Source organism: Megachile rotundata, chromosome 13 (genome assembly GCF_050947335.1).
Source record: "Megachile rotundata isolate GNS110a chromosome 13, iyMegRotu1, whole genome shotgun sequence".
Classification (NCBI taxonomy): Eukaryota; Metazoa; Arthropoda; class Insecta; order Hymenoptera; family Megachilidae; genus Megachile; species Megachile rotundata.
In genome coordinates, this window is record NC_134995.1 from 2,291,105 (window position 1) to 2,315,980 (window position 24,876).

The 24,876-nt window shown below is 34.5% G+C and overlaps 1 protein-coding gene across 4 annotated transcripts in view; it reads left to right on the forward strand.

Annotated features, from left to right (window-relative positions):
* mas (trypsin-like serine protease domain-containing protein masquerade) overlaps positions 1 to 24,876 on the forward strand; it is a 68,930-nt gene that overhangs the window by 22,082 nt on the left and 21,972 nt on the right. For all 4 annotated transcript variants that reach the window (XR_013040391.1, XM_076539312.1, XM_076539313.1 and 1 more), the window contains exons 2-4: positions 12,477 to 12,781; positions 13,384 to 13,417; positions 14,587 to 15,050. Coding sequence is in view for 3 of the 4 variants with exons in the window: in XM_076539312.1 (XP_076395427.1) it covers positions 12,477 to 12,781; positions 13,384 to 13,417; positions 14,587 to 15,050 (803 nt within the window). In the remaining variant the exon portion in view is untranslated. The remainder of the gene's footprint in view (positions 1 to 12,476; positions 12,782 to 13,383; positions 13,418 to 14,586; positions 15,051 to 24,876) is intronic.

Below are 24,876 nucleotides of genomic sequence, written 5' to 3' on the forward strand. Positions count from 1 at the left end.
AAGAGTTATAATTAACAATTTCTTTAGCGAATATAAAAATGTATGTATGACTGAATTCTATAAGTAAATTGGAGTATAATAGACTTGTTGTTGTCGCAAATCGTAGAACGGTAGCTAACTACTTCAATTACGCGGTTTTATAATGATATATGCAACACAAAAATATAACACAATTTTACGATGGATCTAGATCCTAACAAAACTGTCAGAACAATATTTGGTTAATTACAAAAACTCTAAAATTTGTATTAGACGTGGAACAGTTACTCCTTGTTTGACTCTAAACTAATTAGTTCATGGTCCTTTTTGTCAGAGCACAAATCGACACCCAAAACCTGATCGCTTAATTGGGGAGCTTGCGTTAGCTGGCTACTAAAACTACCCAACGATGCAAGAATCAAGTGACCGACGTGTGACCAACAGGGTTGCAAATAAAAATGGCTCGACTTTAATTATTTATCGAAGTTACCGAAACGCCACCCAAAAGACACGGGCTTCAGAGACCAAGCTGCTCAATAGCATGGGGAGCCTGCGTTAGCTGGTTACTAAACTACCCAGAGCGAACTCCGAGAATCTGACGGCGAGTTAATAACTTAGGAAAGTAAGAAATATATATATATGAGTGACTGGAGAGCTCTTATTTGATGTCTTAGTCCTTTCTGGGGCTGAGCATAGCACTCTCCTTACGGAGTTTCAGATACAAGACCGTTTGAACGGGGAGCCTGCGTTAGCTGGCTACTAGAACTACCTAACGATCGAGTATCCAATTGGCTGATACTCGCTGTCCAGTCAAAATTAAGAATCTTGTAGGCTCTTACCAGTTAAAACTGCTCCAGTTCGTCGCTTCCTAAGAGGTCCGGCACGTAGTACTTCAAAGATTGCTCTGCGTTCGCAACCGCTGCTGCACGCCCTTTTATACCCAGAGAATCATGGGTTTTTCCCGCTCAAAAGCAGTTATTATTTTATTACGCTTTATTTAGTAGCAAATATATATTAGTTTGATTAATAAAAATACGCTTTGATTTATTATTAATTAGTTTCTCACAAGTTTTCCCGTTAAATCGTATTTTTAATAACTTTTAGATCCGCGAATTATAAGTGTTTTAATGGAAGAAATAATTAATCGCAAACAATACATAAAATAATATCTAAAAATATAACGCAATTTATAATGAGTGAATAATTAATAATATATATAATATAAACATTTAAATAATAATTTATAATAACTTCGTTTCGAAGTATATCTACTGTCTATTTCTAACTAACACGTGCACCATCGATCGGTGACTACTCTAAACAATGTTGTACGCGTGAGCTACCCCATCCAATTGCCACGCGAATTTTTATGGTGCGGTCGGTAATTTGCGGTCAGTAATGGAATAGAAAAAGATATTCGGATTAGATGCTTCTTTATTTATCGACAGGATTTAATGTGATGTTCCCGGGGACGTTACATTAGCGTCTGTCTCATTCCTGCACCTTTGAAAATTCGACTTTATTAAGTATACGGTATTTATTGCTGTCTAAAGAGACTAGATCACCTTGTAGTGAAGTTTACTGATGAGTGCTGTACTCGTAAAAACTTCATTTTCGCAATCTTCGAGTGTCAAAGTCGAATCTACGAAATCGCCTCGTCTTCTTCGCACATCGCATTGGTGTGAGTTTTCCGTTACTTGAACAGATCTGATATAATCTACTTTTTTTTAACGTGGCGGAAATCTTCGAAAAATACCCTCCTTCAAGGGTGCGGGATTATGCTGGATTTTTACCGGCTAAAACCCCTACGGTGGTCCTACCCAGACGCATTGGGGGCCCCAGGAACTCCAGAAGAACACAATTGGGGCCCCCGCGCCAATGTTCTTTTGAGCTCTTCCCGGAGGAGGCCCGGACCACCGAGGCACCGCCGTGCCATCCCGCTCGTGGTAGCGTGCAGGGCGTTCTGGGCCCTCACCCAGGACGCGACAGCCCCTGCGGCGGCTCTGCAAGAGGAGACATAAGGTCTCCCCGGAACCGCCGCTTTCCCACCGGAACCGATTAAAACAGCCCGGAAGGCCGGCGATCTCACTCTGCATGTGAGGAAGCGCCGGCCTGCAACGTTCAGCTGGGAGAGCCAGGCCGGGCCCTTCGGCATCCCCGGCTGCTCTCCTGTCTTCTTTTTAACATAACCTTCATGCCCACGGTGCCACGAGGTATACACCTTCCTCTGCTAGGGAGTGTTGAAGGTCCTTGACGGCTGCGCTCCCTAGCCCTTCTTCGCGGGTCCGCTCGCTCGCGAACCCGTTCCGCGGCCTTCTTCTGCAGTATACAGTATTCACTCCGTAAATGTTACTTTTGCCGGTCTCGATTGTAACATTTACGGTAGAGGTCCTACATTTTTTGTAGTGTGCCGAACGTAGAAAGAGACAGTGATACAAAAGACAAGGAGGGATAGAATTTTGAGCGTTCGGCAAACATGAAAGACTCGTGCGTGTTCTGTCTTTTAAATTTAAAAATTAAAATTCTTTATTTTTGGTTTTTCGTCAATGGAATTTTTACCATCGTATTTGTCTCGTTTTTCTGATTAAAATGACACCAAACATGATATGATTACGATCGTAATAACTTATGTAACAAGCCATAAATGTTTGGGATGTAACATTTACGGTAAAGGTGCGAATTCCTCCTAAAGGCTTGCTATACAAGTAATTATGATTTTAATTATACCGTGTTTGGTAGCATTTTAATCAGAAAAACGAGATGAATACGATAATCAAAGCTTCATTGATGAAACCCCAAAAATAAAGAATTTTGATTTTTGAATTTAAAAGACAGAAAACGCACGAGTCTTTCATGTTTGCCGAACGCGTCAACCTTCTGCTTCTCTTTCTTTTCCATTCGCCGTCCTATTTTATGCTAAAAACTTTAATCACTCGTTACATACGCAATTGTTAACATAATTATATCAAGTTTGGTGTCATTTTAATTAGGAAATCTAGACAAAAAGAACAGTAAAAGTTTCATGAAAAAATAGTAAGAAATAAGAAAGTTACAATCTTTTCCTTTGCTCGCATTAGGATGTGTTTCACCGATATTTGATCCTCGTCGTTTCGGCAACCGATGGTGTTTCATTTTTGACTGATTTCGAGGGGTATCCCCCCAGTAGTGGGGATACAATTTTAACATTTACGGTAGAGATCTTTTTAACATTTACGGAGAGAATACTGTAACTTGCGTACAGAAGGAGGCCACGGCCCTCCAATTCCTCTCGCCATCCAACAGTGCCCCAACTACTGCTGTGAGTGAGTGATTTAATCTACTGATTCAACTTACACGTACCGCTATCCATAATTTTAACTAACATTTTTGTTATTAAAACAAATATAATTCACGGTATTAAATATAAACTTTATTAAATTAACTCGAATCGATTGTTTTATTCGGCATCGCTCACTAAACCGAACTTTGCAACGTCGAGCGCGGTCGGAAATGAATTCGCGAACCTGAACCGGACGACACCCGCCAATTCGGCGATCTTCTTTCAAAATTTAATTGCTATACATTTTTAATTATTTATTCTGTTATATTCACATTACCGCTCAAAGTATCGAGACAGTTTGTTCTATAGGAAAAATCAGAAAAAACCGAAAGGTAGATTATAAAATTAATACAACGGTGGAACTAGATAAAATGTCTCGTTTATTCTGTGACGTGTTTCCACGCTCGCAGTCAGTACAAGAATGCCTCTTCGGCAAAACATTGGCCGTAAGGGCATCAATGCCACTATGGCCCTTGACGATTATTCATTATTCATTAGCCTAATGAAACTTTCCCTTGCAACCAAGAAAGCACCTTAACAAAACGCACATGGCCTGCTCTCGCTGTTTGCATCTATACAAACTCTAAAGTTCTAACAATTCTGTATGTTAAAACATACTTTAACTTTGTATGAAGGCTATTTAGAACGTTTGTATTTAAGTTGTTGCGTGGATAAAAACGCGATATTTATTTAAAACTAATTTATTAATGTAACTACTTAAACTATCCTTAATAAACTAAACTATATACAATGGTAAACGGACAAATGTTGTTGCGACTGAGCAAAAGTTGAGCTCAGTGTTTCCAGTGCGGACCGCACAACGACTACCTTAACCCGTTAGTCGATTTTTAAAAGGATCTCAGGTTTTACTTCATTTCATCTCTATGGTGCAGAACGACTTCAGAGTGTTCTTCGATATCTATTATGTGTGTATAAATTGTTGATAACATGTTTATTTTTTCTGGATAGAGATAATAGTGATAACGCAAGTTACTGGTGCAAGTTACATATATATTTTGCAAGTGTCCGGATACTTTTAAGCAGTAATGTACGTTTAAATTGAGTTAGGATTAGATTAATATTTGGGTCGCTATCATGCGACCGGTAAATTGAGCTGATATTCAAAACCATTGATTAAACTGTTTGATTTCCAAATTCGCCAGTTGTATAGGATAACACGGGTTAGCAGATCACTACTTTTTTGATCTTTCGATTCCAGTTCAGTGATTATTATAAGCAATATACTGATTTTTTGTGCTGATTACGAATTTGCAAGCCGTTTGTCTCCAGTGCGTACAGTTTTTGAGAAATTTGAGTTTGAAGAAAAACATTTTTCAAATTCAGTACGTAGTTGTGAGTACGTAGTTCAGTACGAGGTGTGACACAAAAGTAACGAGACTAGGTCTGTAGCTTGAAAAAACAATAGAATTGGCAGCAATTGTTTTTTGTGGCATCATCCCACATACCTCCTCTATCCATCTTGTCAATTTCGATTGAATCGGTCATACCATTTGGAAGTATTGCGTTATTTAGTGAACACGTGCAACTGCATTCTGCCGGAAAAATGTCTAACGTAAAAATCGAACAGCATATAAACATCAAGTTTTTTGTAAAATTTGTTGAAATCTTTTGTAACATGTGATGAGACTTGGATTTTTACCTATGACCCAGAATGTAAGCGCCAGTCAATGGAGTAGAAGTCTCCAGGAACCCCAAAACCCAAAAAAGCACGCATGTCAAAATCAAAATTCCACATTAATGGAATTGTAATGATTGAGTGGTTTCCCAGTGGTCAGACTGTTAACCAACACTAGTACCTTAAAGTCCTAAAAAGATTTAGTGAAAAAATTTGGAAAGAAAGGCCACAGTTATGAAGCGATGGATGGTCGTTGCACCAGGACAATGCATCCGCTCACACGGCACTGTCTGCCAAGTAGTTTCTGACCAGTAAAAATATTATTGTGATGGGGCATCCTCCTTATTCACCTGATTTGGCTCCATGAGACTTTTCTTTATTTCCTAAAGTAAATTTTTGCTTAATGGGAACCCATTTCACCTCACAAGGAAACATATCGAACCGCGACACACCGATTTTAATGAAACTTATGTGAAAGATAGTTCTCAAAAAAATATTTGACACGTATTTTTTTTTATTGGCAATCGTTCACATTGAAGGGGTGAAATTAGCCCTCAAAGTTGGGGGTTGAAACCATGTTTTTGGGAATATCTCCGGAACGAAAGAAGATAATTGAATTCTTTTTTTTGTAAATTGTTCGTCTTTAGATAGGAAATTTTTATGCGTAAAAATATTTCAAGAAACTTTATTTGTTTAAATAATATTTAAAAAATTCATCATTTTTGTTTAAATTTTTGCACTAAATGTTGATCTATTTTTTTGCAACTTCGTGTACGTAAACTATGGACAAAAATAGAGGATACGTGTTTTTGGAATTTTTGTTTGTTGCAATGTTTATTAGATATATAATTTAATATCACCTCCTGTGAAGAGGGGCAATCATCATTTTTATTAAAAATATCATTATTTTTACAATCCTTTACATTATTTTAGAGATTTTATACCTCTATATATGCCGTTAATTGATTTCTGAATAATTATTGCAAGTGTCACAGGTATGAGCGTGTCGCGGTTATGAATAACGCTGCGTCATAAGGAACATAGGCTTTTATGGCCAATACTGCTTTTATACTTTTACAGGCGTAAAGACTTTATTCTAAATAAAATATTTAGAACTTTTGGAAACATTGGGATTTTTTAAGAAACTCAGAAAATAAAAATAAATTAAATTATTTTTTAACAATATTGGCCATAAAAGCCTATGTTCCTTACGGCGATGATTGTAACCGCGTCACGCTCATACCTGTGACGCTTACAATAATTGTTCAGAAATCAATGAACGGTATATGAAGAGGTATAAAATCGCTAAAATAATGTAAAAGATTGTAAAAATAATGATATTTTTAATAAAAATGATGATTGCCCCTCTTCACAGGAGGTGATGTTAAATTATATATCTAATAAACATTGCAACAAACAACAAATTCCAAAAACACGTATCCTCTATTTTTGTCCATAGTTTACGTACACGAAGTTGCAAAAAAATAGATCAACATTTAGTGCAAAAATTTAAACAAAAATGATGAATTTTTTAAATATTATTTAAACAAATAAAGTTTCTTGAAATTTTTTTACGCACAAAAATTTCCTATCTAAAGACGAACAATTTACAAAAAAAAGAATTCAATTATTTTCTTTCGTTCCGGAGATATTCCCAAAAACATGGTTTCAACCCCCAACTTCGAGGGCTATTTTCACCCCTTCAATGTGAACGATTGCCGATAAAAAAAAAATACGTGTCAAATATTTTTTTGAGAACTATCTTTCACATAAGTTTCATTAAAATCGGTGTGTCGCGGTTCGATATGTTTCCCAGTTAAAGAGGTTCAGACAGAAACGGAGAATCTCCTAAAGGGACTTCCAAAAACCTCGTTCCAGAATTGTTATCAGCAATGGCAGCACCAAATGCAAAAGTGTGTGAATGCTGAAGGGGACTACTTTGAAAGTGATAATGTCACGGAGAACTGATTCTGCAGGTGCAATGATTTATTGGACTAGTCTCGTTACTTTTGTGTCACACCTCGTATGTAGCTGTTTGTGTCAAAAGATTTTATAGACATTCCTTAATACAACGGTATCTGTTTTTTATGCATTCTGAATATTTAAATTTGTTTAAACAATCTTTGAACATGGAGATAAACTAATTTGCATCAATCTCTCTGTATATTTTTCAACTTATTTTGAAATGTAAAAGCCTAGTGGAAATTTAAACTATATCACGCGATAGAGCAGATATTCACCTTTAAAAAACACTTTAAGAAAAGTGCAATGTCATTTTTTTTATGATTACGATTTTTTAAAACGTAAAATAGCAACGCTGAGTTCGAAGCAAAGACAGTGATGCTCCTTCAAAACGGTCCTTCGGTGTCCCATCTATGTTAACGCGATACAAGTTATTAAATATTTATTGTTTTTGTTGCTAGTATTATTAGTATTGATGTTATATTAATTATTGATACACTATTAGTCTCTTCATTACATAACTGTATGTACTATTGAAATAGTCGTTTTTACAAATAATGTATTTCATAATAAAGTAGAAAGTTTTTATATAAAAATCACAATTTACTTACAGAGTTTAGTTAATTACACCTATTTATAATGTTGTTTTATAGTCTTAGTTTACGATCCTATTGGGCTCTATTAATTATTAATAATAAATAAACTAATAGCATAGCAATGAGCAGCATCAATACGAATGATACTAACAACGACAACAATGACTGTAATAACAATAATTGTAATAAACTGATTCAGTTTACTAAAGCTTGCGTTAAGAATTGCGTCATTATAGACATCAACTGCTCGCTCCGACACGGAGCATCGCCGTCTTCATTTCATTTCTCGCATGGCTATTTTGCTTTTCGGCATCGTAAAAAAAAACGATGTTGCAACTTTCTTTGGGTGCTTCTTAAAGCATTTGTACTTTAACATTTTAAGATAAATTGAAAAATATACTTAAAAATTGGTGCAAAGTTGTCTCTCCGCATTCAATGATTGTTTATACAAATTTAAATATTCAGAATGTGTAAAAAACAGGTACTGTTATATTCAGAAAAGTGTATAGAATCTTTCGATTTAAACAAAATCTTAATAACTTTATATCTTTACACAATAGTTATCTCAGAAAATTGGTTTTAACTTGAAAAATGTTTTTTTCTGTGTTTTCAAAATCAAATTTTTTGAAAGCTGTACATGCTGGATATAAACAAAGTGCAGATTCGTAATCAGCTCAAGAAAGGCTATAAAAATCACTAAATGGATATCGAAAATTGAATTGACGGCTGGACAATGTAATCACACAAGTCATGGTTATATGCTGCCTTGGTAAGGACACTTGTCCGCTGTTACCTCTTAATTTATTTGTTCGCTGGTAAATTAAGAAAGTCCGATATTTTTGTTAAAAGAAGTAGTTACTCAAAATATCGAATTCTAAAACATATTTAGATCATCCAACTGTAGGGAAGGACTTAAATATATACTTTCACCAATATTTTGAAGCAGTTGGGAAAATTGACTTATATTAATTAATTCCAGAACATTGTAATTGTATTATAGTTATTACTTCATATTCTACATATAGTATATAGTGTAATATTGTGTCAATACTTTATAAGAAGACATGGACACGTGAGCTGCAGATAAGCTGCGTGAATCGTGTATACATAAAATAATTTTCAGAAAAAAAATACACCGACTTCGAAATGCACTAAAAAGTATAAAATAATTTCTATTTTCTAATGAAGTAATTTCTATTTCATTCAATCATACAATTACGTAACAGATATGAATGAAACCTATTTACTCGTTAGGTAGTATATTAAATACATTTCAACCTTTTCGGAGGCGGCGCAAAATTAAAAGATTTTCTTGAACATGTCAACCTTTGGACAGCCAAACATAGGCAAAGCTTGTATAGCTATTTTTAACCGACTTCGAAAAAGGAGGAGGTTACTCAATTCGATCAGTATATATTTTTTTTTTTTTTTTTTTTTTTTTTATTATTATTTTTATTTTCTATGTGTGCCCGCCTATTACGCCTAGCTGGATGCACCGATCGGAACGAAACCTTTTGCATCTGGTAGGTTCTGACTCCCCATTGGTACCATTATCAAAAAATTTTTCATTTTTCAATTGCAAAGTGTTGTTATTGCAAAAAAACCGGCAACTTTTGAAATAAACTTTTCTCGATTTTAGTGCGCTTTTAATATCTTATCACGGACATGATTCTGAACAATTTTGTTCATATAAAAATTTCGCGGAAAGCTTTAGTTTTCGAGATATTAGCGAAAAATTGTTGAAAAGTTTTGAAATCAACTTTGGACGATTTTAATGTCCTTTTAATATGTTATCAGGGGCACGATTCTGAACAACTTTTTCCTTATCCGCAATTAAGGGGAAGCTTTAGTTTTCGAGTTATTAGCGAAAAACTATTGTTACTAATACAGTATTCACTCCGTAAATGTTACTTTTGCCGGTCTCGATTGTACATTTACGGTAGAGGTCCTACATTCTTTGTAGTGTGCCGAACGTAGAAAGAGACAGCCATGCAAAAGACAAAGAGGGATAGAGTTTCGAGCGTTCGGCAAACATGAAAGACTCGTGCGTGTTCTGTCTTTTAAATTTAAAAATTAAAATTCTTTATTTTTGGTATTTCGTCAATGAAACTTTTACCATCGTATTTGTCTCGTTTTTCTGATTAAAATGACACCAAACACGATATGATTACGATCGTAATTACTTATGTAACAAGCCATAAAAGTTTGGGATGTAACATTTACGGTAGAGGTGCGAATTCCTTCTAAAGGCTTGCTATACAAGTAATTATGATTTTAATTATACCGTGTTTGGTACCATTTTAATCAGAAAAACGAGACGAATACGATAATCAAAGCTTCATTGATGAAACTCCAAAAATAAAGAATTTTGATTTTTGAATTTAAAAGGCAGAAGACGCACGAGTGTTTCATATTTGCCGAACGCGTCAATCTTCTGCTTTTCTTTCTTTTCCATTCGCCGTCCTCTTTTACGTTAAAAACTTTAATCACTCGTTACACACACAATTGTTAACGTAATTATATCATGTTTGGTGTCATTTTAATCAGGAAATCTAGACAAATACAACGGTAATAGTTTCATGAAAATAGTAAGAAATAAGAAAGTTACAATCTTTTCCTTTGCTTGCATTAGTATGTGTCTCACCGATATTCGATCCTCGTCGTTTCGGCGACCGATCGTGTTTCATTCTTGACTGATTTCGAGGGGGATCCCCCCAGTAGTGGGGATACAATTTTAACATTTACGGTAATCTTTTTAACATTTACGGAGTGAATACTGTATATTGAATTCTATGTATGCCTCCGTGCCTCTGGTGGTGTATGAGTCAACATGCAATCGCCGATTTTATTTACCAATTTTACAACAATTAATAAAAAAAAAAATTGAAAAACGAATATCCATGTTGTCTTTTACTTAATTATGTTCATGGCATTTACGCGGACAAAAAAAAAGCCCGGAAGAACTGTCTCACAGTATCCTATAAAATTCTCCCCATTCCACTAAAAAGCGTGAAATAAAATACTTTTAAGAAAAAAAATACACCGACTTCGAAATGCACTAAAAAGTATAAAATAATTTCTATTTCATTCAATCATACAATTACGTCACAGATATGAATGAAACCTATTTACTCGTTAGGTAGTGTATTAAATACATTTCAACCTTTTCGGAGGCGGCGCAAAATTAAAAATACCTCAGTAAACGTTGCTGCCAATAACCAGTTGATTGTGGTATGGCGTATTGGAAATTAATAAATCCTGAGAAAGAATACGAACCATTATAGATATATCTGGTAATATACGTAAATGTAACGACTGCATCTTCATTTCGCAACGTTTCTGATATAAATGAAATTGAATCGACTTTGTTCGCATGTGGAAGCCATGGATCTAAGAACCTATAAACGGAGCCCACGACGCGGGGATTACCAAATTTGCGGCAGATGGGCTCTATCTTTATAGTACATGCGGCGATCGAGTCTTTCCGTCGCATACTCTATGAATCTAGATAGACCATAGTTACATTCTATACGCACTAACACCTACTTCGCGGCGTGCTGTCGAGTTATATGTATAGAAAAAAAAATAGCTATACAAGCTTTGCCTATGTTCGGCTGTCCAAAGGTTGACATGATCAAGAAAATCTTTTAATTTTGCGCCGCCTCCGAAAAGGTTGAAATGTATTTAATACACTACCTAACGAGTAAATAGGTTTCATTCATATCTGTGACGTAATTGTATGATTGAATGAAATAGAAATTATTTTATACTTTTTAGTGCATTTCGAAGTCGGTGTATTTTTTTTCTTAAAAGTATTTTATTTTTTCTATATATATAACTCGACAGCACGCCGCGAAGTAGGTGTTAGTGCGTATAGAATATAACTATGGTCTATCGAGCCCTTTGCGGAGGGGACGGTTCGAAGTGAACCGTACCGTGGGGCCGAGCTCCTGCCACGATAGTCATTAAAAATTGCCAGCGCATTTCGTTCATAGCATTTCAAATCAAATTCTGGGCATATTATATGTACATGACAGATTTACGTGCATGCACACATGTACGCGTTTCTCGGCTCTATCAGTTGTTTTCGCGGAACGCATAGTTAAGTTTCTCGGCCATACCCACGCATTTACGTGGGAAACATATGTGCGTTTCTCGGCTCAATCAACTGTTTTCGCCAAACGCATATATGAGTTCTTCCACCAATTTGATGATTTACGCAGAACGCATATATGCGGCGATAGTCCGCAAAGGGCTAGATTCATAGAGTATGCGACGGAAAGACTCGATCGCCGCATATACTATAAAGATAGAGCCCATCTGCCGCAAATTTGGTAATTCCCGCGTCGTGGGCTCCGTTTATAGGTTCTTAGATCCATGGCTTCCACATGCGAACAAAGTCAATTCAATTTCATTTACATATATCAGAAACGTTGCGAAATGAATTACCAGATATATCTATAATAGTACGTATTCTTTCTCAGGATTTATTAATTTCCAATACGCCATACCACAATCAACTGGTTATTGACAGCAACGTTTACTGAGGTATTTTTAATTATGCGCCGCCTCCGAAAAGGTTGAAATGTATTTAATATATTACCTAACGAGTAAATAGGTTTCATTCATATCTGTTACGTAATTGTATGATTGAATGAAATAAAAATTACTTCATTAGGAAATAGAAATTATTTTATACTTTTTAGTGCATTTCGAAGTCGGCGTATTTTTTTCTTAAAATTATTTTATATTACTAGCTATCCCTGCTGCCTCTGCAAAACGTTTTCACATTTCTCCCATTTTATTTCAAAGTTTAACCAAAAAATATATTTTTTTTGAACTAAAAATTAAAAATGTATCGTCTAAAAATGCGTATTAATTATATATGGAAGGTTCATAATAAAAAGATTATCAGAAAGTATTTGAATTATATATTACATACTATGCTAATTATATTTTGTTCGAACTTCTCATGTTTATGCAGGTTTACTAGATTCCATAACGAGTACAGCAAATAGTGCAGATTGTCCAGGTGTGTGCGTACACGCATTCGCAACATTAATATGTTATGAAGTTCTGGAACATGTGCAATGTCCAACTAGTATGCGATGTTGTATTGAAGCACCTATAAACGGTACTACTGGAACTTCTGAAAATATTGCTAGTGATGATGGTTCAACTTCAGTTATGACGACTAGTGTTAAAGTAACAACTACAAGCACGACTGTACCACCGACGACCACCAGCCTTGCAATTTCACCGTTAACAACTTCGTCAAAAATTACTTCCGTAAGTGTATGGAATTATAATGTTAAATAATAAGAATTATATATAATAACTTATATGATAAACAGGATATATCTTATAACAAGATCTACGAATTTTGAATGGTTTTAAGTAATTTATCAAAACAATGATCTCTTAAAATTAATTAGTTCTTTATCACGTATAAATTGCAGTTGAAAATATTAAAACACGTTCTTTTCATATTGAAAAAAATGTAGATCGCCTTAATTTATTTTTTAGTAGAATCATGTATTAATCGATGCAGTTTGTTATTTTCTATAACAAAGGTTAAATAGGACTCCGTATAGTGCGACACTTCTGTGACGCAAACTTCTGTCTTCGTAGAACTGATAAAAATGCTGCTGAAAATAAATTTATTTGCGACATGAAAGGATATGCTTTATTGAACTAACTTAAAATTACAATTCCACATTCTCTTTTGTATTGAAAAGGTTGACTTGTTTAACGTGTATATTGCATGGCAGTTATTAATTTTTATTTTATGCTATATGCTCCCGAATGAAAAGCAAGGATAAATAGATTTAGAATTATACATGTTTTAAGAAAAGCAAAGATGTAAATTATAAGTATATTCTTGTTTTTAGGATATTCAGAAAGAAACAAACGACAAAACATCAAGTATGTAAGAAATTTTTATTATTAAACAAATTATATAGGGGGAGTTCCCCTAACGTCGAACAGCATCTAGTATCGGACATCAGCTATTCATCGCATTTGAAACACTATCAAGCCATTTCTTCAGTTTTGATTCAGTTTCGACAAGTTCCAGTCGCGTATGCACAGCTGAAGATATCAGTTGATTGTTGTATTTGACAGAAACCCGGTGCATCGTATGAATTATAAACTATTATATCTACCAATTTTCGTGGTTAAAATACGCGTAAGTTGCGTTATTATATTTTTTAGTAGGTATTTTTAAAATTATCTTTGTATTTTGGGTATGCAGTGCACTGGTTTTCATAAGAGAAATTTTTTAATAGCTTCACTTTCCCCTGGTTCCTGACAGAACATTTTTTTCTATTACCGGACGGTATTTATACTATTTCAGTCTTCTGTTTTGCTCTTCGTACTGCAACTTATTGTATTGATTTTAATGATTGAATGATACATCTGAAGAACATGAATAATACAAAAAATTAGAATGAAGAGTTAGAAGGTAGTAAGAACTATAATAAGATAATAAGATCAAGAAACATAAACCAGAGGTGATCAAAGGTGATCAAGGTTGCAGTTCAACGTACCAAAAATGGATACCTGAGTCTTCCGTCAATATCTTCGAATGTTCTGGCAACTGTGTTTGCAAAAAATTACTCGTATATTGAAAGCGTTCTGTGATACTTTATTAGTTTTTACTGTGTCCGGTATTAGGTGTCACTTAATGATTTCCCAGGATCATATATCAAAGTTAAACATTAATTTATGTTAACTCTTATGATAATTTTATTTTATGTTGCTTATGTTTATTTTGTTGCTTTATATTAAATTGTAACATCGTCAAATTACAAATAACGCAGAGTGAAAAGAACGAAATATTATTTGTTCTTATTTGTTTAAACAAATCTTAAGTGTCCGGCACTAGGGGAGCTCCCCTAAGTATTACAAATATTTGCATGATAATTTATTTTAAATAAAAACAACAACACTTTGTGATAATACGTAGCTAATACATAGCTATAAGATTTAGCTTATACATATCAATTTTTAATCTAATAATTGTAAAAGGTAGCAAGAAGAATGTTTGTCTGCGATGAAATGTATTTTCTTAACAAGGCATTGATTTTTTGCAGCAAAAGCTTGTTCTGGAATTTGCATGGCAGAGAGAATTGCCGATTACTGCGATGCTGTTTTAGCAATAGACACTATTTGCAAGCCGGGATATAAATGTTGCGTGTCTAGGGACGCATTTGGAGATTCACCTCCGGCGGAATTGCTGGTAATTGATCGTATGAATTCCAGTCGTTTTGATGAAAAAACCGGCATTAATATGTCATACAAAGGTTCTTCGACCTCTACAACAGTAATACCAAATACAGCTGTTTCTACGAACGTATCTACAAATTTAATAACAACAACTACAATAGCAACGACGAAACAATCAGCGACTACAATGAGACCAAAGATTACAATAAAAAAGCCATGTAAAGGCGAATGTGTCAGTGGATTTTTTGCACTTCTTTGTGATAAAGTGGACGGAGAAGCTGAATGTCCCGATGATGGATCCTGTTGCGTTATTGATGCATTCATAAAAACGGTAATTAGTCTATAACTCACTATGTTGTTAAGATTATTACTTTCAACTTCTTCTGAAGTAAGGTCAATTTATGCTATTTCGTATTGTCAGCGTGTTGTTAACATGATTTTCCTATTTCATGATCGTTTTCCTACATATACATAGATACTGTTACTTATGACCTATCTCGACATCGAAACGTTATTTATCTTTTTCCAGTAGCGGTAACGGCCCGATTTAGTCATAAATTGACCTTTATTTGCCATTTAAAAAAAATGTTTGAAGCGTATCTTGCTTTATTTCGAGAAGAACATATTATGAGCACACATCTAATTTAGATAAAAGCACTATCGAAGCTTTCAAGTAATTATTGCTTTGTTATGAAAGTAAATATTCATCTTTTTACATAAAACAATTTATCTAAACAGTGTAGTTAGAAAAATGTTAAAGTACAGTTTTAATATTTTATGTAGAATATTTTGTAGAACTGGCTTATGTATAAAAACGAAAATCAAATTATATAAAGAAACGTGCATTTACATTTTCTTGTTTATGAGACTGAATACTTATAATTACACAAACCTATTGTACAAAAATTCTACATAAAAGACATTAGATTCCAAAAATATTTCTAATTTTTGTATGAAATATTTGAGTTTGGAACTTACAAGATACCATGAATTATTGAGCGAGCGAGCCGAAGGCGAGCGAAGCTCTTATACTTGACTTCGCAACTTCTTTATCCGCGTTTTTCTTTCGCATCACTCAACCAATTCTCATCAAATTTTGCACGCACATGCGTATGTACATCCAGATGGACATAGAAAAAAAAATTTTAAATCGGACGTACCACGGAGGAATAATCACCGAAAAACCAGATCCCCGTAGACTTCAATGCAAAATTGAATTTGCTCGCGTTTATGTACTTGACTTTTCAACTTTTTTGTCCACATTTTTCTCTTGCACCACTCAACCAATACAACCGGATGATACGGTTGACTATTTTTGCTTTAGCGTGAAATTTACTCGCTCGCTCAACATTGTTAGGTTAGGCGCGGAGCGCCAATCAAACAGACTTAGTAATTTAATACTTTCCTAAACATAATATGTCGAAAAACTGACGTAGTTAACTTCAGCGTCGTTAAAAACAGTCATCCTGGCATTTCGACTGTTCTTCCACCTAAATAAGTTTTATATCCATAATATATGGGATGTTCATCATAAATTAGTATATGAAATTTATTTGAAACACTTATTTCAATAATAAATAATGTGGTTTATGGAAATTAATCAAACAGTAATTTATCGTAAAATAGTTCTTCATAATTTAATTAATGAACTTCTTCCTATATACATATACAACTGTTTATTGACTAACTCGATTGCTCATGCTATAACAAACAACACAAATTTATTCTTAACCAAATATCTCAATTCCAATTTCTATAATGCTTCCACAGTTTTTATACTTCATACCCTTCCTTCATATCATTCTTTCTTCGCTGTTATCACGTCTATATTATTCTTATCCATATCAGTTTACACGTGAAGATTTTTAATTGTCGGGAACATCAAAAGTAAAAATTTATGCAACTGAAATAGTTACACGTGATGTACTGGGATAACAAATTAAATTATACAGTTATACAGATTAATAGAAATCCTCCATGAATTCTCCGTGCCACAAACAAAAATTAAACGATTTTGCAATTTATGTTCTAACTTCGTAATGAGACATACCAGTAAAAAATGAATTAATATTTCGTTGCACATACATATATTTTACATATATTTTACATATATTTTCAGTATGAGTAAACTTATAAATTGGTTATAGCAGTCCCCCGGCATCAGTCAGATTTAAAAGTAAAGATGGTAGATGTACTTTCCTGAGTTCCTAAAGCTCATAGTGTAATGGATGCATAGTGCATGCGTATTTAATTATTCGCATAATTCAATTTTCGAGCCGAACCAGTTAACATCTTGACCTTGCATGAGTTAATGCTATAATTTGATAGATACGCAAAGTAGCAACGTTTCTATCGTTGAATAAAGTATGGAGAATTAATTTTTTTAAAAACCCATTCATTTAATGGCCAATGATAGTTAAACTCTTCTCCTAGTTGGTTCGATTGCTTGTTTGACATAGTTGTACACCAAGTGGGTTCCACGTAAACCCTACTTGATCATCATAACCATGTCTGTTAAATTTAGAGATACTCAAAAAGTATATTCATAAAAATTCTATACCATCAATGTGGAAATTATTTCGTAATAATATAATATATTGTTATAGGTAGCAGATCCTTAGAGGTTTCAAAATTAAGCCAATTTTTCCTTAATAGAAATAGCATATTATACAATGAATCCTATATGAAACATTCTATATAACAAAACATTTAGGTATTGTATAAAACATAATTTGTAACATATTTTATATGCAAGATCTGAAATACATAACGAATTATTATTTTTTGGACAGTACATCCTATTACATTCTTTTTATAAAAAATGGTCGATGAAAATTTACTTATACAACAAAAAAATATATAATTCCATTAAAAGAAAACGTAATTAGAATTTCATTTAAATTGACGAATCAAAAAACCAAATAAACCAAAAAATGGAAAATTCCTTTTTTTTATATTATTGTTTATAGTCGCACCAACCACTAATTGGGTTATTAGCGACTTAATAATTCGGTTTACAATTTATTATATAGTCTGGTATCTTTGTATTGATTTATCGTCCTTCAGATTATCCATCCATGTAGGTTTTACGATCAATTTCTGTTTGCCCTCAGTATACTTTGTGCATTGGATGATAAGGTGATTCATTGTTACGTTGATCTTATAATACATAGCTCGTAGATTGGGGGTTCTTTTGTACTGAGGAGGTGCTGATGTGTGATTTTTGTGTGATCAATTATGATTCTTGAGATGACAACTTGGTCACGTCCTTGTAAGGAGCTAGTAATAATTTTCGTGTAGAATTTGCTTTTGATTATTGTCAATTTAGGTTTAGGTTGAATAGTACTTGAGGAGTTAGGTAATTTTTGTAGTAGTCGCTGGAAATTTGCTGCTTCTTTGGCTACTCTATCCGCTGTGTCGTTACCCACGATGTCTACGTGGGAAGGGATCCAGACTATTCTAACTTGGTTGTTTCTTTGTATTGATTTGATATAGGTTAGTTGGTACTCTTGTATGGGGGTGTTGTTTGTCTATTAGTTTTGGATTGTGGAGATGGCGGTTAAAGAATCACAGAAGATGTTTTGTTCGGTAGCAGTGAGCTCAATGGCATATTTTTGAACCGTCAGTGTATATATGCGACTTGTTTGAGTAAGAATTTTTAAGCTCTTAGAGTGATGTCTTCAGTAAATTTGTATTTGTTTCTTCCTTACTGCATAGATTGCTTTACATGTTATAGCTTGAATTTCCATGTCATGTTCTTTCAAGAGGTTTCTTAATCTTTGATAGAAGGGAAGGTGGAATTTGTTCCTTTATTGCATCGATTGATTTTGTTTAAAGATTACTTGGTAAACAGGGTTTTGTGAAATAGAGGCGATTTTGATTGCAAATATGATGCTTAGCAATTTTCTTCTAACGTGTAGCGACAGTTCTGTTGCTTCACTAAGGATACCATTAATGGAGCTAGTTCGGAAGACGCCAGTTGCTATTCTTACAAGGAAAGGCACGCAAGTGTCCCCCTCCGATTTTGATGAAACTTCGTAGGTTTGTTAAGCAGGCAAAAATAAGGGACACGTATTTTTTTTTATCGGCTGAGACGCGGGTTTAAGGGGTGAAACGAGCCCTTAAAGTTTCGATCTCTTTTGGCTATCACGAAAATCATATGAGATCCATTAAAACTTCTAATAGGAAAGTTGTATGGTTTCTTGCGTATAATAACAGGATGTTAATGGATTTTGCAAAATGCAATTTGTTTATAACAAACAAATTTTTCATAACCTTATTTTACAATTTATTCAAATTTGTATAATGACAAAAAGTGTAGAGAATTTTATTACAAATCCATTGGTATATATATACGATATTGCCTCCTACAATTCCTCAGATTTTTATTATAAATATTACGCGCTCGCGTCCGCTGACGCCCCGCACGATGCTAAACCGGATGAAGTCGGACGATATTATACTGTCAGTCAACATTATTTATAAGCATAAATGAGAAACAATTACATTTGCGTTATAATCAACATTTATCGTTAAAGTGCACAGATATTCTATATGTTAATTTTATTAGGTAACGAATATTTTGAATAAGTTAGGGAACATAATCACGGCAATGGTGGTATTGCTCGAAGAAATGATTCAAACGGTTTTCGATGCACCATGTACATGAAATAATTGCTGCGTCACTACATATGTGGCATAGTGGTTCATTATGTGATGCATAGCAAAATATAGGATTTTAAAAATGAGGTGGTCTTGACGATATGTATCCACTTTATACCATGGGTTATTTGAACCTCGATTACAGCAGACCATATTTTTGTTATGGCATCGACATCCGGAAAACTTACAAAAGAAAATTTTAAAACCTGGTTAACAGAAGTTTATTCTCCAAATACAAACAACAAAACAGCTCTATTATTAGATTCTTAGAGCGTGCATTGTTGTCGTAGAGTTGACGAAGCTATTCCAATAAATAAAGAAATAACGTTATTTATGATTCTAACTGGAACTACAAAATATTTACAACCATTATACGTGTACGGATTTCGCGTATGGAAAAATTTTGTCCGACGCTTTTCGGACATAGTTGTTATATTCCAATATGACATTAATCTCCACACACGAAACAGCATTCTAAAACTACAATGACTTGTTCATAATCAGTTTTCTTCACCGTGATTTGAAAATTTCATTAAGTGTTCATGATATAAAAGTGAATACATATCGTCAAGACCACCTCATTTTCCAAATACAGTAGAATTTTGCTATGCATCACTTAATGAACCTCTATGCCATATACATATGCGGTGACGTAGCAATTATTACATATACTTAATGTCGGAAACCGTTGTGTTTGAAACATTTTTTCAAAGAATACCATTATTGCGATTGTGTTCCCTAACTTATTCAAACTATTCGTTACCTATAAAAATGACATATACATAGAATACCTATGTACTTTAACAATAAATGTTTTGTAATACAAATTTAATAAAATTAACAGTTATGTATAACGCAAATATAATTGTTTCTCATTTATGCTTAAAAATGACGTTGACTGGTAGTGTAATAGCGTCCAATATGATCCGGTTCAGTATCGTGCGGCGCGTCGCAGGCACGCACGCGTAATGTATATAATAAAAATCTGAGGAATTGTAGGAGGCAATATCGTATATATATATACCAATGGATTTGTAATAAAATTCTCTACACTTTTTGTCATTATACAAATTTGAATAAATTGTAAAATAAGGTTATGAAAAATTTTTTTGTTATAAAAAAATTGTATTTTGCAAAATCCGTTAACATCCTGTTATTATACGCAAGAAACCATACAACTTTTCTATTAGAAGTTTTAATGTATCTCGTATGGTTTTCGAGATAGCCAAAAGGGGTCGAAACTTTAAGGGCTCGTTTCACCCCTTAAACTCGCGTCTTAGCCGATAAAAAAAAATACGTGTCCCTTATTTTTGCCTGCTTAACAAACCTACGAAGTTTCATCAAAATCGGAGGGGAACACTTGCGTGCCTTTCCTTGTTAGTGCGTTATTGTGAATTATCTATAGTTTCGATCTAACTATTGGTTTGTATGTTAACCAAAGGGTGTTTAGGTCAGCTACTCAGTTGTTTGCTGCTATTATTTTGAATATGTTTAGATGTTGAAAACAGTCGGCTTTTAATTTGGCAATATGGAAGTTCCATGCCAATCGTGAATCGAAAGTTAAGCTTAGTAGTTTAATCAAGGATGTTTCAGGGAGGGTTTGGTTATTGAGCGTGTTCCGAGTTGCACCATTCTCGTTACTCGAAATAACATTGGCTTAATATTTATGGGTATCCAGACAAACCCAAAACGTGCCTACGTTTCATTCATGCAATTTTAATTGGATACTTAAAACGACATGAACATCTCCACAACTTGACGTTCTAAACTATTGTCAACAGCCTTATAACAGGCCAAAAAGCATATTACTCTAGTGCCAGTATATCTTCCTCTGTTTCCTTTATCCTAAACTATGCACCCTTGCAGGGTACAGTGTCTAAGAAGTCCTTGTCTACCCGACGCGACGGGCCAATGCATTCGAACTCGATTATTCAGCAATCTCACGGTGTACCTCATTGCCGAGTTTCTTTGAAAGACCTAAATTACTCAAGTGTTTGGGTCACCTATATCAACCAACAACTTTAGAGTGAGGATTAAAAGTCTCGCGTTCCCATTCGCTAAGTAATTTCACCAATCAGTGTTTTTACCAAATTACAAACTATTCTGATTCGTCCTTTATGGTAAACGTCTTTACGTCCCGACCTTTTAATCCTCTCTAGTCTTGCAGTTTCTGGGCAACTCGTTCTAAGTCTTGGTAAATCTCTGATAAAGTGCACACACTTTTACAAACCATCGCAACATTCAATATAAGAGATTCAAGTGATATACCACTATCACTCAAGACACGAGGGTATATGACGTACGAGGTGGGACGGATAACGCAACTTCTGTTGATCTGATCAGCTTTGTGACGATCCCCGAGCCACACGAGCCCGCAATAGAATTATACAACATTTGTAACACATGGGGCGGATAACGCAGCTTCCGTTGATTTAAACATACTACAGTGTGAAGATTCCTGAGCCACTGCGAATTCACCAACTGATTCCACTACAAACTCACAACCAAACTGAATCCACTAGGAATTTACAATTTGCTTTCTCTATATCGAAGAAGCCTATCAACTTTTGAGATGATGATTTGCAACCTTTGTTGATCTAGGCACACCAGTCCAAAGGTCTCTCAGCCACTATAATTAATCCTTTCTTATAAGATCAAGTCTAAACAGTTTAATATATAATCTCCATCACCGTAACAAGATGTGGAAACGCAATGGGTGGAAGATTTATAACCTCCGAGACCAGCCCACGGAAAGTTCATATTTACCCATTGCGCGAACAGAGCGTTAGTTGAATTTTTCTCGAATTATTCTCGATGTAGAGGTGGAGAGTTTTAATTCTGAGATAAGGCACCATTTCTCAAGCTTATTTAATATTTCCTGGAGTAGTACTTGAGAGGTTAGGGGGTTTCTTCTTTTGCATATTGTCAGATTGTTTTGTCGAATAACAATTCCGCGGACCTCTTTGAATGTATCTTTATTCCCGCACGGCTCATATCTAACTCGTGCTCGTTCGTCCCCTCACCTTTACATGAGCTCCGCACGCAACACGCGTTTTGGGGCAGATTTACAACACTCACGTAACACATATTATGGTAAGATCATCTGTAAATAGTAGGCTTAAAGCTGGGCTTATTATGTTATTCAAGATGTCATTGATGGCAATTAGAAATAGGGTGACGCTTAGGACAGAATGCTGGAGGATTCCAATGCCCACTACTTTTGTGGAGGAAAGGATGTTATTGACTCTTACTCGGTTTTTTCTGATAGCCAAAAAGCTTTTTATGAAATTAAAGATGTTTTCTTTCATACCCTGTTTTTGGAAGATTCCTAGAATACGGTTTCTCTATACTATATCATAAGTCTTTTCTATGTCAAGGTCTACAGCGATTGTATGTTGTTTGTTGACAAAGACGTCAAGTATTATCGTCTCTAGGTTAATAAGGTTGTTAATAAGAGGTTAATAAGATCGTAGATAATAGATCGTGAGAATTTCCAGTAACCATCTGAGTCTTAAGTTGACGATTTTCTCTATTAACTTGCACAGTGGTATTGGTTAGAGCAATTGGCCTGTAGTTGTTTGTGTCTAGTGGATTTTTGCCGGGTTTTAGAACAGAAACGGTTATAAGCTGTTAAAGATTGTAAAATGTACGTGCAACTTCAACGACAGTAATATTTTTTCCACCAGCGAAATTAAAAATTCCAATTTATCCATATTTTTTCTTTGGACCCATAGCTTATGTATGTGAAATTTGATCAAAATGGTACAACGTTTCATTAAAAAAATTTACAAAATAATGTTAATTTTTAACATATTTTTTAAACAAATACATTTTTCAAAAACCTACTTACGCCGTATTATTGGCCTTCTAAAACAGAAAAATTTGCACTTTGAATTTTTTATCTAGGCCTAATAGTTTCCGACATATTTGCGAAAATAGTTTTTTCAACCCCAACTTTAAGGGTTATTTTCACCACTTCAAAGTGGATGTTTGCCGATAAAAGAAAATACGTGTCAAATATTTTTTCGAATTCTATAACATATAAAAATTTCATCAAAATCGGCGTGTATCAATTGGGTAATGTCCTTTGTAAGATTATTGCAAACATAAAGATCCACTTCATTAATTTGAACGATTCTGTAATATGTTTTCAAAATTAACGTTGCGAGTAACATTTTTCTATGTATATAACTATTACTCGATGTTACTTTCAGAGATATAAGCAAAACTATTTTATATTGTAAATAATAATTACAGGTTTGGTATATACTTAACTTAGATTTAGAATATATTTAATAAATTCCGCTTATATTTTTTGGAATACATAAACATTGTTTTTTCAATTTACGAAAACTGTTGAATTTGTGGCACCTAAAGCTATAGCGAAACCAATTTCATCCATCTTTTTAAGTCTTATATGTTTATAAATTATATGTTGTCTTTATTTATTTTTCTAATATGTACTTCAAAGGATGATTATTATTATGTACTGCAATTATTCCTTTTGCTGTTTGCATGTTAAATAGTGTGACTAAAACAATCGTTTGAATCCATGAACACATACTTTTGATAATTAATATAACATTTGTATCGTCGAAATCTGTCCAACATGGAAAAATTTCGTGTTTCAAGGAATATATGAATTCGATTGAGGAAGAGGGTAAATAAAAATTGTTTAGACACAATTGAGCCTGAAAAATCGTGATCGTTTATTGGCTCTAGCGATTCGAATTAGGGGAAAAAGCCTTGCGGCATAAAAACCCCTTACAAAAATATGTTTCGTTAATGACTCTACGGTGAAAATGTGTACGAGTATGTGTACGTTGTGTTGATTGCGTATTGAATGAGAATCGTTTTAAGGAGAACAAGGTCTCGCTCAATGTCGTTCGATTTGAGGAGAACAGAGTCTTGCTCAGCGTTGTTCGTTTTGAGTGATAATTCACGTTGCGTGAGATCATTCACGATGATCGAGTTGAGAATGTAGGACTCACTCGGATCATGTTGATGTGTACGTTTAACCACCCTACCGTGGCCCATTCGAGGAGTGCAGGGTCTCACTCGAATGGCGTCGTGAATGATTTCCGAACCACCCTGCATTGGCTATGCTACGTCGCGTTACGCGGAAACTTCTAAGTCACGATTGACTTCTTCGACTCTCGATCCGAACCGTGTAAGCTTCAACGTTCGACTGTGTTGTTCGTTGTACGAAAAATCGCCTAAATACCCTCGCGTTTCCGAAGGTAACGGTTAGGAAGAACTCTATGCTTTTGTTTGCCCAAAACTGTTTTTAAAACGAAAAATTCAGCTGTTAGCTGATTTATGGTGTGTACATGTCTACGGAAAGATTCGTTCGGACCGGATCTGATAGACAATAGGGTACTCGGTGACCCGTACTCCGAAGTAAAAACTATTGACGGTGGCCTACGCGGCGACCGCTTGGGCCCTGCAATAAATTGCTTAGCCGCGGCATAGGTTTCGGTTCGCGGCCGAACAAC